Raw genomic sequence first — 15,975 nt, 5'->3', positions numbered from 1 at the left:
CAGCAAGTTGTAATCTTTCTTTACTGGTAGAGGGTTTGAAATACTGCAAGAATTATCAAAATATGATACAAAGACACGAAGTGAGCAGGTGCTGTTAGGAAGATGGCACAGGTAGCCGCAGACCTTCCGTTTGTTTTAACAAAACAAACCCCCCTCCACCCCCACCCCCACCCTGTATCCCTGAAGCACGGGAAAACGAGGTGTATGCCTGCGGTAGAACTTCATAGCGATGTGTGTGTGTGCTTTTATGAACCCCTAGCCGAGATGATTGTCTTGGTATGTGTCCATAAAATAACTGTGCCTAGTGTGTCCCAGAAACTGGACTAGGGTTACTTACGTTTTTTTTCCTAATAGAATGTATTGTTGATGTAAGTTGTGATTATATGTCTCTTAAAGAATGGTGTAAAAATAACTGGAAGCAGACGACTGTCTTTACTTGCTTGTGTTTTCTATTATGGTTACATGATCCAGCATTTTCTGTCTTGGTGTAGGAACTTAGTGATTTGGCCCGTGACCCTCCAGCACAATGTTCTGCAGGTCCAGTTGGGGATGATAGTAAGTAATTTTCAAGTTGATTTTTATGGTTAGTTTCGAAAAAGCTTGTGTATTTTTAGATAATAACAAGAGTGTTTTCTTTTTCTAGTGTTTCATTGGCAAGCCACAATTATGGGACCTGTAAGTACTGAGAATTAAGTTTTTGCTTTTAATTAAAATCCAGCATTGATGTGGTTAGTAATTTTTAACTAAGCCTTTAGCTTTATTTTATTACATTGTAATTTTATTTGAGATGTGCTATGGTTGTTGCACTGCTTTTGAAAGAAACAATTGGTCATTAGTTAAGTATACTGTCAAGTGTCTGTCCCTGTGTTCAGGTTGTAGAGTATGTATAGCTTTTCTATGATCTATCAAATATCTCTTCCAATCTTATTTTCTTTCATAGCAATGTAAAGTATTGTCACAGAGCTTCCTGACTTATAGCCCATTAGTTTTCTGGCTGTACCATGATATTACTCAAAGATCTTACTCTCTTCGTGTAGCTGCCTAAAATCTAGCTTAATTGTGTTATTTTGATATTTGAGTTTTTATAGAACTTTAGTTTCATGTAAAATTTGAATATTTTTAGGTAGATAGTGATATTTTGTTTTATTTTATTTTGGCCATGCCATGCGGCATGTGGGATCTTAGTTCCCTGACCAGGGATTGAACCTACGCCTCCCGCATTGGGAGCGTGGAGTCCTAACCACTGGACCGTCAGGGAAGTCCTTAGAAAGTGACATTTTGAATACAGCAAAATTCCTTTCTATCCTGGGTAGATAAGAAACTGTATGTGCTGGATAATTGAATATTCAGAATTATGGATACCATGTAAGAGTTTTCACAGAATTAGAGCACAGTAAAACATCCTGGGGTAAGACTGTATCTTGAACAATACTTAACATTTTTTTTGGCTTGGAAGGTACCTAAGGATTTCTATTCTGAGGGGTGTGTGTGTGTGTTACTGAATTTTCTGCTTTCTTCCCCCTTTTGGTATTTTAATCTCAACATAACTGGCAGTAATGTACTAGGTGAGATAATGGTCAGTAAGTAGATATTTCTAATTCTAAAAGAAGAAATGCCCTTGGGAAAAAAAGCTAGCCAGTGGGTGGGTTGGTTTAGCAAGTGTTCATTCAGCAGTTCTGATTGTAAATCACATGGAGGGGGGATATTTAGTTTAACAATTTGCGATGTGTCTGTGATTGAGATCCTAATGAAAAAACTACAGAGTCAGGGTTGTTTCCAGTTACCTCAAGGTCTATTTTTACTGTTCTAAGTGCTTGCTTTTGTCTAATTGGTGACAAAACTGTGATTCCCGCCCCCCCCCCCCCCTTAAATACACTTAGTTAAGTAACTCATGGCTTACCCAGTTTGGCCCATACAAAGTTTTATTTTTTGGCCATGACCAGGGATCAAACCCGTGCCCCCTGCAGCGGAAGCGCGGATTCTTAACCACTGGACCACCAGGGAGGTCCCGGCCCACACAGTGTTTTACACATTGACAGTCTTCACATAAAAACCCTCTGACTAGACCCTCCTTCTACAAGCGTGGGGTGGAGTAGCAGCTGCCTCCTTTCTTCAGAAAATGTGTGTCTGCCACAATTCCTACCAGGTCCACTTAGGCACTTACAGTTGCAACTTCTAGAATTTTCCCATTATAGATCACCAATTTTCAAAGCAAAGAATTCAGTAAAATGCCTTGCCATATCTATACCAAATAAAGCTCATCTTTGATTCAGAGTGCTTTAAGATAGTCTCATTATAAAAATTAGTTGTCTGTACTAATAAAGCACAAAAGAGTTGGTAGTCAGGACTTAAAATTGGATGGTGTGCATAATAAACCAACTCTTTTAAATCAGTGCAATGTTTTTCTGCTAGACTTTTGAGACTTCGTTATTTTATTTATTCCTTTCCAAAAGGTAAGGAATACACCTATAGTAAATCAAAGTGACGCATAATTGAGGAGTTTGTTAGTAATTTTCCACAGAATAGAAGATTGCTTATCCTAAAGAATTTTTCAGCTGTTAATTTGCTTTTATTTTCAGGGAACATTTTTCATTTATATGTATTTCAGATTATGGCTATGCTTTGCTAATTTTTTTCAGCAACCTTTTAATATAAAGGAATAGCAGTTTTCTGCTTTTGAAAACAAATATTTGATTTTCAGAACTATTTAAGTATTCCCTGATTAACAAGAGCAAAAAATATATTTATACCATAATAGCACAGTTCTGCTTTAGTAACATTAGTCTCTGAAAGGTACTTGTTTTCTAAGGAGGTTAATTTTCACTGTTGGGTAATTTCAGGAATGAGTCAAAAGTTATAAAAACTCACCCAAAATGCAGATTTTAACTGCACGCTTTGTAAGCAAGCACCTCAGTTTAGATGCCAGCTTGTAAATGGTTAACAATTATCCTTACTATGAAGTGTATCAATGAAACAACCATGCTGTTTTGGCTTTTGACTGCATCTTTATGACAGAACATCACAGTTTGATTAGATAATATTATTTTGTTAGTATGCCTACCCTAAGTGGCATGCAGATGTGACCCAAAACAGTAGGGCTAGTGGTGGCATAACAATCCATAAATTGCAGATTTGCTGGAAGAATAAACGTTAACAAAATTACATTTGCTTTGGAGTGCTTCTTGGGTCAAAGTGATGGCAGTGTCACAGAACTAAAGATTTCTGACTTTCTAAGGTGTGGAGCATCTAATTTAGGTTTCATGACAGAGTTACTATTGGATTTTGGTGGATTATAGTAAGGAAATGTTCTTGATGATTGAACAAAAATGCTTGGTTCTTAAAAACTACGTGCTAGCTTGTTCTTTCCAAAGGCAAGATACTGCGGAAGCACAAATGCCGATAAAAATAAACCGTTGAAAGAAGGTGGCAGAGTGTTGCTCATTATGTGGTTTTTAAACTTTTGTTGGTTATTTTGTGCTATGTTAAGGGAAATTTCCATGAAGAATTGATGCAGTGAGGAGAAACTAACTTCCTTACCTATTGTTTCTGATATTTATGTGCTTGTCTTTTTTTTTTTTTTTTTTTTTTTTTTATTTATTTATTTTTGGCTGTGTTGGGTCTTCGTTTCTGCGCGAGGGCTTTCTCTAGTTGTGGCAAGTGGGGGCCACTCTTCATCGCGGTGCGCGGGCCTCTCATTATCGCGGCCTCTCTTGTTGCAGAGCACAGGCTCCAGACGCGCAGGCTCAGTAGTTGTGGCTCACGGGCCCAGCTGCTCCGCAGCATGTGGGATCTTCCCAGACCAGGGCTCGAACCCGTGTCCCCGGCATTGGCAGGCAGATTCTCAACCACTGCGCCACCAGGGAAGCCCCAATGCTTGCCTTTTTTAAATTGTAAATGGAGCTGGCAGAAAGACATTGTTGAAATTATTTTGAGAACCACATTAACTTCCATCTAATCTATGATACATAGCCATAGAAGAAAGTACCGTATCTGTGAATAATGTAACTGTTGGCAGCCTGAGCAGAATCAGATACAAAAACCATCTGAAGTAAAATATTTGGTCCATCTGAAGTAAGATCTTGAACTAAAGCAGTGGGTATTGTTTTATTGTTACATAAGGGTGAATATTTCAATTTATGTTGTTTATTATGTTTTTCCTGCAAAGGCTAATAATATGTGAAAACTCCTCTTTAGTACCTTACTCTTTAAGGAGCTTTATAGTCTAGTGTAAGAGGAAAATACAAATACGGAAGTTAAAATTATGTTGGATAATAGTGTACAGAACAAGATATTTTAAAAAGGACAGCCTGCAGTTTGTACTAAAGGGAGGGCTGTATTTATCTTTTTTAATTTATCTTTTTTAAGACATTTAAGCACAAGATGGACCCTACAGTATAGGTAGGGTCCTGTGGGTAAGGAAGAATATTCCAAGTAGGGAAAGAAACAGGAGAAAAAGGAGATGTGAAACATACTTATTTTATGTGCAATACAGAGAGTGTATTCTGGAGAAGAGGTGGAAGATGAGACTAACTAGATGGGTGGAAATCAGATCATTAAAGCACAGGAGTTTGAACTTTAATCTTGAAAGCTGTGCTAGATTTCAAGCTGGAGAGTAACTTGGACCTTGAAAAGACCACTTCAGCATTAGGGTGAGGCATAAATTGGAGGGAAGCCAGAGTGAAGGCAGGAATACTACCAATAGTAAACCACTGCCATAATGTAGACAAAAGATAGTAAGATCTCGAACTAAAGCAGTGGGTATAAAGGAGAGGAGTCTGGTTCAGGAGACTTCAACGGTCTTTGACATTTGGTAACTACTGTGAGGAGATGGGAAAGAATCAATGATGAGATCCTAGTCTGTGGCTTTACGATTGTGGTTTGAGTCTTTGACACATGAGACATCCAAGTAGAAATATTCAATAGGCATTTGAATATATGTCCTGGAATGAATAACTACACCGGAGATAGATTCCAGAGTTACCAAAATAAGTGTGGGACAGGAGATAGAAGCAGAAGATGGATCCGTAGGAATACCAATACATTATAGTTGCCGTAGGGCAAGAGTACAGACACTGAGGGAGGAGCAACTTGGACAAATTTGAGCAAAACCAGGGTAGAAGCTTTCTAAAAAAGAGATACAATATGTATTCTGGATTTCTAAGATGGGGTCAATTTGCTGATCAGTGTATTCCTTTTTTTTTTCTTGGTGTATTTGTTTGCTGTCAATTTATGGTAAATTTGATATAGAGCCTCAATTTTTTAGATGACGTAGTTTGGTTACCTTTAGATCATGTATGGTTTTTACCAGTTTTTCCTCTTCTATTTGCTGGAATTTTAGTGTTAATTTGTAACATTGAAATATTTTCACTCTGTAAGTTCTTTTTTTTTGAAAAAGTGAAATGAAATTTGGCTTTGCCTAAATCTCACTGTTAGACTGCCTTTAAGAAACAGTCAGATATAGTGCTTGATTGTATGAAACTTGGAATGAAAGCTTAAACAGAACTTTTGGAATTGGCTTTAATGAAAACTTAATGTTTTGGGGTTTACCCTTAAATTGTTAACTGTACTCAGTAGAAACATATATCTTCAGTATGAGCCTATTTTATAAAAGGGTATGCTGTTTGAAGCATCTATTTCCAGTTAATGTAGCGCTATTATTTAACAATGATATATTGGTCTAATAAGTTCAGATCACATTCTGGTGCCTTGCTTTGATTTGTTTTTCTATACTTCTCAGATGCTGTTTTGCAGTCTTAGTTTTTTGAATTAAAATTTTTTGTAGGCACTATGAAAAGGAGGGACTTGGGAGTAGGAAAGACTTATTTAAAGAGTAGTACTTCCATTTAATAGTCATGTTTCTTTGAACTTGATTATCAGTAAGTTGACCTTTCTCCTTTAAAACCCAGGTACATACCCTTGTTCATTTTTCATAATAGCTATAACATTTCACTGTATGTCTCTTTACCAGACTGTAAGCTCATCAAGATAAGAAATTGTTCTGTGTCCCTTACGTATACTTAGTAAATAGAACAGCGGAGTTAAAGTAATTCAACTAATGTTTAGTTATTTTACAGAGGTCTGGGGATTAAATGAACTTAAAGCGTCAGACCTGTGAAGGTTATTTGCCTCACATACAGAGTGGGCATAGAAAAAGGCTCATATTAGTGCTGTATATATCCTCACTCAAATGGAGAGGAATAGGTGTTGGTAATAACTCAATTACTGCAAATTTTCAAACACGTCTTCAGGTTGGCTCTGCATATCCAGAGACAATTATGCAATCCCTTTTTTTAAAAAAAAAAACTTTGACCTTAAAATCCTTGACTGGGTCACCATCTTTTGTCGTCATTCTTTGATCCGATTCGAGCAGTGGTCTTCAGAAGACCTGGGTTTGAATCCTGGTTCTATCGTGTACCAATTGTACACTTCACTAAGTAATTTCAAGTCCTATTTTACTCAACTCATAAAATGGGAACAATATCTTTTTCCTTTTATTGGTTAATAAATTAAATGTAAAATACTATCAAGTTTCTCCCAAATGTTACTTCATACTAACATTGTACAGTATTTATTTACTGAGGAGTTCTTCATACTCAAAGTGAGCAAGACAGCTAAGGAGAAAAAGTAGTAATATAGCTTAAAATTTTGTATTTTCTGTTGAAATACAGACAAACATTCCACAGTTTTCCAAATCAAGTAATCCTGTGTATTGATTGGCTGTAGAGAACTCAGTAGTGTGCTTTTTTTTTTTTTTTTTTTTTGGTTGTGTTGGGTCTTCGTTTCTGTGCGAGGGCTTTCTCTAGTTGTGGCAAGCGGGGGCCACTCTTCATCGCGGTGCGCGGGTCTCTCACTATCGCAGCCTCTCCTGTTGCGGAGCACAGGCTGCAGACGCGCAGGCTCAGTAATTGTGGCTCACGGGCCCGGCCGCTCCGCGGCATGTGGGATCTTCCCAGACCAGGGTTCGAACCCATGTCCCCTGCATTAGCAGGCAGATTCTCAACCACTGCGCCACCAGGGAAGCCCAGTAGTGTGCTTTTGAAGAAAAGACTACATGGTTTTTATTTTTTAATTTATTATTTTTATTTTTGGCTGCATTGGGTCTTCGTTGCTGCGCGCGGGCTTTCTCTAGTTGTGGCGAGCGGGGGCTAGTCTTCATCGCAGTGCGTGGGCTTCTCATTGTGGTGGCTCCTCTTGTTGCGGAGCACGGGCTCTAAGCACGTGGGCTTCAGTAGTTGTGGCGCAGGGGCTTAGTTACTCCGCGGCATGTGGGATCTTCTTGGACCGGGGCTTGAACCCGTGTTCCCTGCATTGGCAGGCAGATTCTTAAACACTGCGCCACCAGGCAAGTCCCAAGACTTCATGGTTTTTAAGTGAGAATTTTGAGGAGCCAATTGGGAACTAAACTTTCTTTAAAAACATATTCTGTTTCTGTTCCACTTCTCCTATTGAAGGGAGTTGTTACGTTACCTATAAGACCTAACTTTTTGGTTTGCCAGTAACCAGAATAGCCTGTTGAGGTACAAAGCCATTTGTGTATATATGACTATCATTAGAAGAAATATTCTGCAAATAAATGTAAGCTTATATTTTCAAATTATAATTTGGTACTATTATGTAGACTTTTATTGCTAAGTATACTTTGTGAGAGTTCGGGTCTAGAACCTTGTGTTTCTGGGTAATATTTTCTAAATTTCTTTACTTAAATAAAGTAGGATCTAAGTAAATTAGGGTTCATTGTTCTATAGTAAATATTGTGATTTTTCATTAATATGAACTTCATTGTGGAATAATTTGGACTCTTGCAGTGTAAATAGATAATTTTGCTTCATATTAGAGAAATGCTTAGAAAATAGAAATGTTACATGAATTATCTAGCAATAACATTTAAAATAGCAGAGTTAAGCATATTTTTCTTTTCACAGAATGACAGCCCATATCAAGGCGGTGTATTCTTTTTGACAATTCATTTTCCTACAGACTACCCCTTCAAACCACCTAAGGCAAGTATTTCCCCCCCCAAATCTGTGAGTATAGATTTGTGTTCTATTCCAGAAATAAGAATTTCTAATTCTTAGAAATTAGGGTTCTGTGTAAGTCAAGGCTGAATTGATATGAATGTATAGTGAATAAGAATAATTGAGGCTGAATGTATATATTGAGTTGAATCACTGATGTTGAATGCTGACTCTTAACCTTTAGTTAAAAGAGCAGCTAAATCTGGATTTGAACTTTGTAAATGGAGGTGAGAATTGCCTTATCCTTAATGTTGCAAGGCTCAAATATACCATGTGAAAGCTTTTTTTATTTTCTCCTTTACTGTGCTTATACAGATTTGGATTATTACCCCTCATGTACAATACTTGCAAATATCCAACTTCAGTATGCATTTTCACATATTGCTACAAATTATACCCTATTTGTATTGGGGTTTCGACAGACTGTAATACATTTTGGGCTTTGAGCTTGCATGCGTAACAGTAAATTTATCAAAACTCAAGAGTTGCTTAATGCACTGGGGTGACTGGTTTATAGGTATTAAAAGCATGTGGTCCTTAACTTTTCAGAGGGATAGAGATAAAACTCAAGCTGTATGAATAACTATGGAAGACAGTATATATAGAACATTGGCACGTCACTAAAACTATCTTCACAGTTATAGGTGCAATATGACAGTTATTTTAGATGAAATGCCTTTGTGATATTCAAATTTGTGTTTTTTATGTACAGTGGAAATGGAGGCTCAAATACATACCTTTGTAACTCGATGCCTTAAATGAGCTGGCCTGTGTGTTTTGGTTTACATTTGGAAGTTTCTTATTTTTAAGTGAATGTTAAATACCCTTCAAATGGCTCTTTGATACTCATGATATGGTAGGGCCAAAAGTTAACCTTCAGAACAACCCACTATATCATTGACAATAAAATTTTTGTCCCAAAGTTGTATATTCCATTTAATTAAAAATAGGGGAGCCCCTGAGGGATCTTGGTCAGAATATAGAAACCAGTTTCTGTAATATTTGGTCCTTTTAAGTGTATTAATTAGGTTTTAGCTATTTGATTTTTTAGAATTTTAACAGTATTTTGAGTCTTGCTAAAGTCTTCTGCCAGAGTTTAGGGTGCTTGTTTTTATTTGGGAAAAATACCTAAAGTTTTTGTTTTTGTTTTTGTTTTTAGGTTGCATTTACAACAAGAATTTATCATCCAAATATTAACAGTAATGGCAGCATTTGTCTCGATATTCTAAGATCACAGTGGTCTCCTGCTTTAACTATTTCTAAAGGTAAAATAGTTTTAGAGAAAGTCTTGAGAGGCTGATTTTCTAATAGTTAAAGGAGTTTCACTTTTGAGCCTACTTTTCTGAGTATTTTTATAATGACAAGTTTTTGATAAAGGTGGGGAAAGGAACAAGAAGTTACATCATTTTTGCTCTTTTAGCAGTATTGATTTAAAAACATTTTGTGGGAAGAAGTTAACATTCAAATGGGGGGGCATTATTTGCAAATAACAGTAGCAACGTTTATTTTAATTGATTCTGCAGTATTTTTCAATCCCAAGCCACCTGCACATCTCATTCACTTGTTGCCTTTTAGCTAAAATGATATACCGAAAGTTAATAGAGCTTTTGAAACTTGTGCTTTCTTATAGAAAAACTGTGATTTTGCTTTCCTGTGTTTATTATTTTTTAGATAAAAAACCTTTTTAAAAAACCTTTAGTTAGGTGTTTTGTGGTCATGGTAGGTTGTTCCTACCTAATAATAGTCTAAAATGTATAGTCTTGGGAAGGTCTGTAGATAAATTCTGCTCTTCTACTTTAATAGGGATCCATTATGTGACATCTTTAATAGGTTGTCCAGTCTCCATGTCAATATCCCAGATGGAGATGGAGTGTCTCTGCATCTCTTACTCTTTGAATGACTCTGGTGGCTTTTATGTCGCTTTTACCCCACAAATAAAATCATCTAACACAAAACTACTTAATGGGAAGGAAGTCTGCCTTTTAGTGATTTTCAGTTTTTGGTGTTGGCTTAGCATTCCTTAGTACACAAAATTAGTTTTTAATGTTGCTAATTATGACAGTATTTCAGATATTTGAGGATAGCAGCTAACTCGAAGCATTCTCAATTTCTGGCTGAGTACTTACTGCAGCATTCCCCAGATTGTTTCTTGAAATAGTTAATAGTGTTTTACCAAAAGTTTTATTTTTATGAGTATGGTAAATGCAACGTGAAACTGGTTTTGTTCATTTGGTTTTTAAGGCAGGACATCATAAAGTCTCATATGTTTGTACAGTGCTTTTGAATCTCCTTAAAGGGACTGTGTAGTGTTCCTAAAATTTTATTTGATTGGAAATACTTTTTGTGGGGAAAAAGAAAAACAATTTGGGTGAATGCTGCTGTAATTCTTTTCAAGTGTGGCATAATTTTAGGCCTATTTTTCACCCTCTTGGATACATTCAAGTTTCTTTTCAGATCAGGCTCTCTTAACACCAGATACCTGGTATTAAGAAAGCGTTAATACTAGGTTCCAGGTTATTTTTTTAACCATCGTTGGGAATGCACTGTAATACTGAACACTTCTTCTATAAATGGGTTTAGTTTTATATCTGCCCCCGCACTTGGGTTTAAAATTATATGTGCGATAATAATGTTGTCTTTTGACCATTTTAAGCTTTTATATCTTAAACTTTTATAAAAACCTTGCACAGTGTCTGGCACATAACAGACATTCAGAATGAATTAGGTACATGTTCCATGATGCTTGGCATCTTTTAAGTTGATATTTTGAACAGGGCAGGGTAAGAGCTAGAGTTGAAGGCCCACTTAGTAATAGATCTTGACGTTGTTAAATTTAACCAATACTCTTGGGATATGGTCTCTGCCTTATAAATTCAGGGAGACAAAGCATACAGTCATTGGGGGCAGTTGTGAATTTTTGTGAAATTCCCCCGAGAGCAGGACAGAAAGTGGATTTTTTTATCATGACAAACAGCTAAGAATAATACTGCACAGATGTTCCCCAGATATTTTTATTCAAGGTCCCCCCACCCCGCAGAGTACCAAGAAACTCCAGTTACTTAAATTCTTATACCACTTAACTATTTTAAAAGGTAATACAGGGAATTCCCTGGTGGTCCAGTGGTTAGAACTCTGCGCTTCTGCTACAGGGGGCACGGGTTCGATCCCTGGTTGGGGAACTAAGATCCCACATGGCTTGCAGCACAGCAAAAAAAAAAAAAAAAAAAAAAAAATAGTAATATAAACTAATATGGCATCATTTTACTACCTTAGAACCCCTGATTTTGGCAGATTTTTATATCTAATCAGTAAACTTGATGCCAGCAAAGATCTGTTTTTAGTATTTCTTACCTACCAGGAACTTGTCTCCTATAAAGCAGAATCTCTGTAAAGCTTTGTCTTATGGAGACTAAGATATAAACTAATAAAAATCTTTTGAAGATTGAGGTTTATAATACATGTTTTTAAATACTTGTATTTATCCAAATTCCTGATGATGGGTAACAAGCATTTGTTTTCTTCCAGTTCTTTTATCCATTTGTTCACTGCTATGTGATCCAAACCCAGATGACCCCCTAGTGCCAGAGATTGCACGGATCTATAAAACAGACAGAGATAAGTAAGTATGTACTAGTTTAAGAAAACAGTATAAAAAGTGGCTTTTCTTAATAAGTTAGGCTTACACTTTGCTGTAAGTCGTGGCAACGCCAAGAAGACTTGATGCTTATTTCTGGTAAGATGATAGTTGAAATGTGTAGAAAGCCAGTTATTGAAATGTGATTTTTTTTTTTAATTTGGTTTATGTGGCAGTAAATAGCCCATCTAAAATGTTTTATTTTTCTAACATGTTCAACGTTTTGTCACTTTGTTTTGAGGAAGAAAGGTATTTTTTCTTCACCCCAATTGTGTTTTTGAAAAAAAATATCGGTACTGTTGTAAAAATTTGGTTTAAATTTTTTATATATTGAATTCTTTATGTACAACTTTACCATTATAACTTGTATGTTATAATTAATGCTAAGTATACTTGTTCAATTAGGTACAATAGGTTAGCAAGAGAGTGGACAGAGAAATACGCTATGTTGTAGGGTAAGAGGATCTGCACTCTATGGTGCGCTTATTCATGGTACTGCCAGCACTTGAGTGCTGCATGCATTAAGGCACTGTATTAACTAACAAAAGGTAACAGATGTGGCAGTTTTCTGAAAACTGTACATTTAACTGCTTGATCTCTGTTTAGCGTGAAAGTATACCCAATAGTCATTATTGCTTGAGAGTATTTTTGCATGGCAAACCAGTTATCTAGCACCAGTAAGAAAAGAAAAATTTAGTTTCCTTTTCAAACTACTACAGTATTTAAATTTTAACTTTAAAATTGGTATATTTTAAACTTCAGTACTATATGGAATGTGGTAACTTGGTTAAAATTTTGCCAAGAGATAACAATGTAAGGGAGAAACACTTTCAAGCCTCACCATCTATACTAAATGTTCATTACTGACAAGCATGCATTAGTGTCAGCTATACTTTGTGGCTCCCCGTATGCTAAATAAAAACCTTTGTTTTAAAGTGCTGGCTCTACAAGAGGTATCCTTAAATGAGGTAACCATGAATTGGGGGAAAGAATTTTTATATGTTAAAGTTAGAAAAATGGTTGAACTATGTTTAGTTCTTGGTTTGAAATGAAGTTAGTTAATATTTTATAGAGGTCAAACTGTAACTATAAATCAAAAGTTCTCCTATGCCCTTTGATATATTTGTTTCTTAAAGTTATCACTTCATTATTTGTTCGGGTAAGTAGCCTGTGGCATGGTTGTAATACAAGGAGAAATTGATAGCATTTTATCAGTATTAGTGATCTTCCTGAGTAATAAATAACCTTGCTCATGTATGAATTACCTGTTGATCTTTTAAAACAAAGATGCCCCCAGTTGTACTCCCAGAGTCTCATTCATCAGGTCTCAAGTGGGGCTTGTTAGCGCCAATCACCACACTTTAAAAGTAACACATGGTTTTGATTAACACATGACACACCCACCTCGTCTTGAAAATTACTGCTCTTTTATCACCTTACCCAGTGTCTTACTTTTCTGCCTGTGCCGAAGTCTCAAAGGCATTGTCTCTTTTGGTACTATCCAGGGTGAAGTAACTTTTCAAAGTCTAGGATTCAGATCAAAATGTTTTAGTTCATTGTTTGGTCTGGCTTTAATGGAAATTGCTATAGATGTACAGAATCTGCTGTTCTTATGAATTGTAAAAAAAATTTTAAATGTTAAAATTTATTGGAATGGATACTAATTGTAGAGTTTCTAATAGAACATTAGCTCAGTGGTAGGAGACAGAAAAGGTCTTTGATTTTTGTTAGTCATTCTATGTGTTTATTAAAATACTACTTTCAGTGTATTAGGACATTGTATTGAAGCATAAAGTTCTCGTTTCCTACATTGCTTTGAGTACCAGTGCTTTTTCTTCCTTGTTGGCTTTATTCTAATCATAGCCATTAAAGGTGACTCCCTGATGAGTCTAGAGGTAAAATAGATTCTTTCCTTCCCTTTTAAGTATTAAAAATTATTTTAACTTTTTAAATAACATCTTTTTTATTTACAGGTACAACAGAATATCTCGGGAATGGACTCAGAAGTATGCCATGTGATGCTACCTTAAAGTCAGAATAACCTGCATTATAGCTGGAATAAACTTTAAATTACTGTTCCTTTTTTGATTTTCTTATCCGGCTGCTCCCCTATCAGACCTCATCTTTTTTAATTTTATTTTTTGTTTACCTCCCTCCATTCATTCACATGCTCATCTGAGAAGACTTAAGCTCTTCCAGCTTTGGACAATAACTGCTTTTAGAAACTGTAAAGTAGTTACAAGAGAACAGTTGCCCAAGATTCAGAATTTTTTAAAAAATGGAGCATGTGTATTATGTGGCCAATGTCTTCACTCTAACTTGGTTATGAGACTAAAACCATTCCTCACTGCTCTAACATGCTGAAGAATCATCAGAGGGGGAGGGAGATGGATGCTGAGTTGTCACATCCGAGGAAGCAGCATTATTCTAGCAGCATCCATTCTTGTGTAAGCCTTCCACTGTTAGGGGTTTGAGGTTACATGATATACTTTATGCTCGTAACTGACGTGGCTGGAGAATTGGTATTGAATTTATAGCATCAGCAGGACAGAAAATGTGATGTATTTTATGCATGTCAATAAAGGAATGACCTGTTCTTGTTCCACAGAGAATGGAAATTGGAAGTCAAACACCCTTTGTATTCCAAAATAGGGTCTCACACATTTTGTAATTTTCATTTAAATTGTTAGGAGGCTTGGAGCTATTAGTTAATCTATCTTCCAATACACTGTTTAATATAGCACTGAATAAATGATGCAAGTTGTCAATGGATGAGTGATCAACTAATAGCTCTGCTAGTAATTGATTTATTTTTCTTCAATAAAGTTGCATAAACCAATGAGTTAGCTGCCTGGATTAATCAGTATGGGAAACAATCTTTTGTAAATGCAAAGCTGTTTTTTGTATATACTGTTGGGATTTGCTTCATTGTTTGACATCAAATGATGATGTAAAGTTCTAGAGAGTGAATATTTTGCCATGTTCAGTTAAAAGTGTGCAGTCTGTTACAGGTTGACACATTGATTGACCTGATTTATGCAGAATTAATAAGCTATTCAGATAGTGTAGCTTTGTAGGCTGCACATGATACTGGCAGCCCGGGGGTTCATAGAGGGACTTGGGACCCAGCAGTTCTGAAACGTGTATATGGAGTTTAAGAAATTTACTTTCCAGGTGCAGCCCCCACCTAACTAAATGTTTTCTTCACCTTGTACACTTGACAGCTGGAAAAACCATAACATGGGAGTAATAATGGGTCAAAATTTACAAAATAAAGTACTGTTTTGGTGTGGGAGTTGTCATGAGGCTATGTTGAAGTGACTTAACTATGTGGGATATTGAGTTTTTTTTTTTAATGGAGTGAGTATCCATTAAAATGAATTTGTTCAGCCATTTACATTAATGAGCATTTAAATGCAACAGATATCATTTCAGGTGACTTAACATGAATGAATAAAAGTCAATGCTATTGGATTATTTTTTGTTTGACAAGTGCTATCTGTGCCACTTATTTAACTTCTGTAGTAACAAGGGCATTATCATTCTTCACCCTTCCTAATTCTGACCCTATAGTTTTATTACTTTTTCCTAGTTATTTTGATTTGTCCATTGCTTTCTTACCGTCCTGTATTCAATTTCTAGCACATCTGTGACTTTTCCACTTCCACATTTTTGCACTGCTTACACTTATGTGCAATCTTATTCCTTGTCTGCGCACAGATGTGGAAAGTTAGATATAAAATAAATGTTAAAGCTTGATTTTTATAAACATTTTAATATGTAGTTTGGACATGATTTATTGACTTAAGGTTCTTCTCTAAACTGAAAGTGAAATGCATGCCTTCCGAAGATGTTTTGGCTTTGTTAATTCTGTAATAAGCATTTCATTGAGAAATATCAATCCAGTTATACAATTTTCCAATGAGTGAATTTTTCATTTTATCTTTTGCTTTAAAAATAACTCAAGGGTAGATGTCATACTGTTAAAACTGTTGGATTCAAAGTACAAATGAGAAATTAGTAACATACCTCTCCACAAGGTAAGAAACTTTTTTTGGCTCTATTTTTAGAATAATTCTGAGATTCCCTCAAAATAACAGCTTTTATAGTAGGCATATCATTTCTTAAAAGCCAACCATGAATAAAACATACTTGTCAGAGTTTCTGGATTCCTAATTGGCTTTCAAATTGACCTTTTTAGCCATAGACAGCCCGCCCTTACGTGTTTATAGAGATGACTTCCTTAAATTATTGTCATAATGATTAGTAGATGTGTCCAGTTCTCTGTATCTTTGACTTGATGCTTTCTATATTTCGTATGTCACT

The 15,975-nt window shown here is 35.9% G+C and overlaps 1 protein-coding gene across 7 annotated transcripts in view; it reads left to right on the top strand.

Moving 5' to 3' along the window:
* The window catches only part of UBE2D3 (ubiquitin conjugating enzyme E2 D3), a 29,513-nt gene extending 14,387 nt beyond the window's left edge, over positions 1-15,126 (top strand). For 4 of the 7 annotated variants that reach the window (XM_082391478.1, XM_082391479.1, XM_082391477.1 and 1 more), the window contains exons 3-8: positions 492-555; positions 644-675; positions 7,923-8,000; positions 9,175-9,280; positions 11,541-11,634; positions 13,623-15,126. In XM_082391478.1, the coding sequence (XP_082247604.1) occupies positions 492-555; positions 644-675; positions 7,923-8,000; positions 9,175-9,280; positions 11,541-11,634; positions 13,623-13,668 (420 nt within the window). In that variant the 3' untranslated portion in view covers positions 13,669-15,126. Of the gene's footprint in view, positions 1-491; positions 556-643; positions 676-7,922; positions 8,001-9,174; positions 9,281-11,540; positions 11,635-12,054; positions 12,105-13,622 lie in introns of all 7 variants that reach the window. The other 3 variants (XM_082391475.1, XM_082391480.1, XM_082391474.1) reach the window with 3 other exon arrangements.
* Positions 15,127-15,975: the final 849 nt, after the last annotated feature.

The sequence above is a fragment of the Balaenoptera borealis genome (genome assembly GCF_965194805.1).
Source record: "Balaenoptera borealis genome assembly, chromosome: 4".
Lineage (NCBI taxonomy): Eukaryota > Metazoa > Chordata > Mammalia > Artiodactyla > Balaenopteridae > Balaenoptera > Balaenoptera borealis.
Note: the sequence above shows the minus strand (reverse complement) of the source record. Positions and strands in the feature narration are given on the sequence as shown.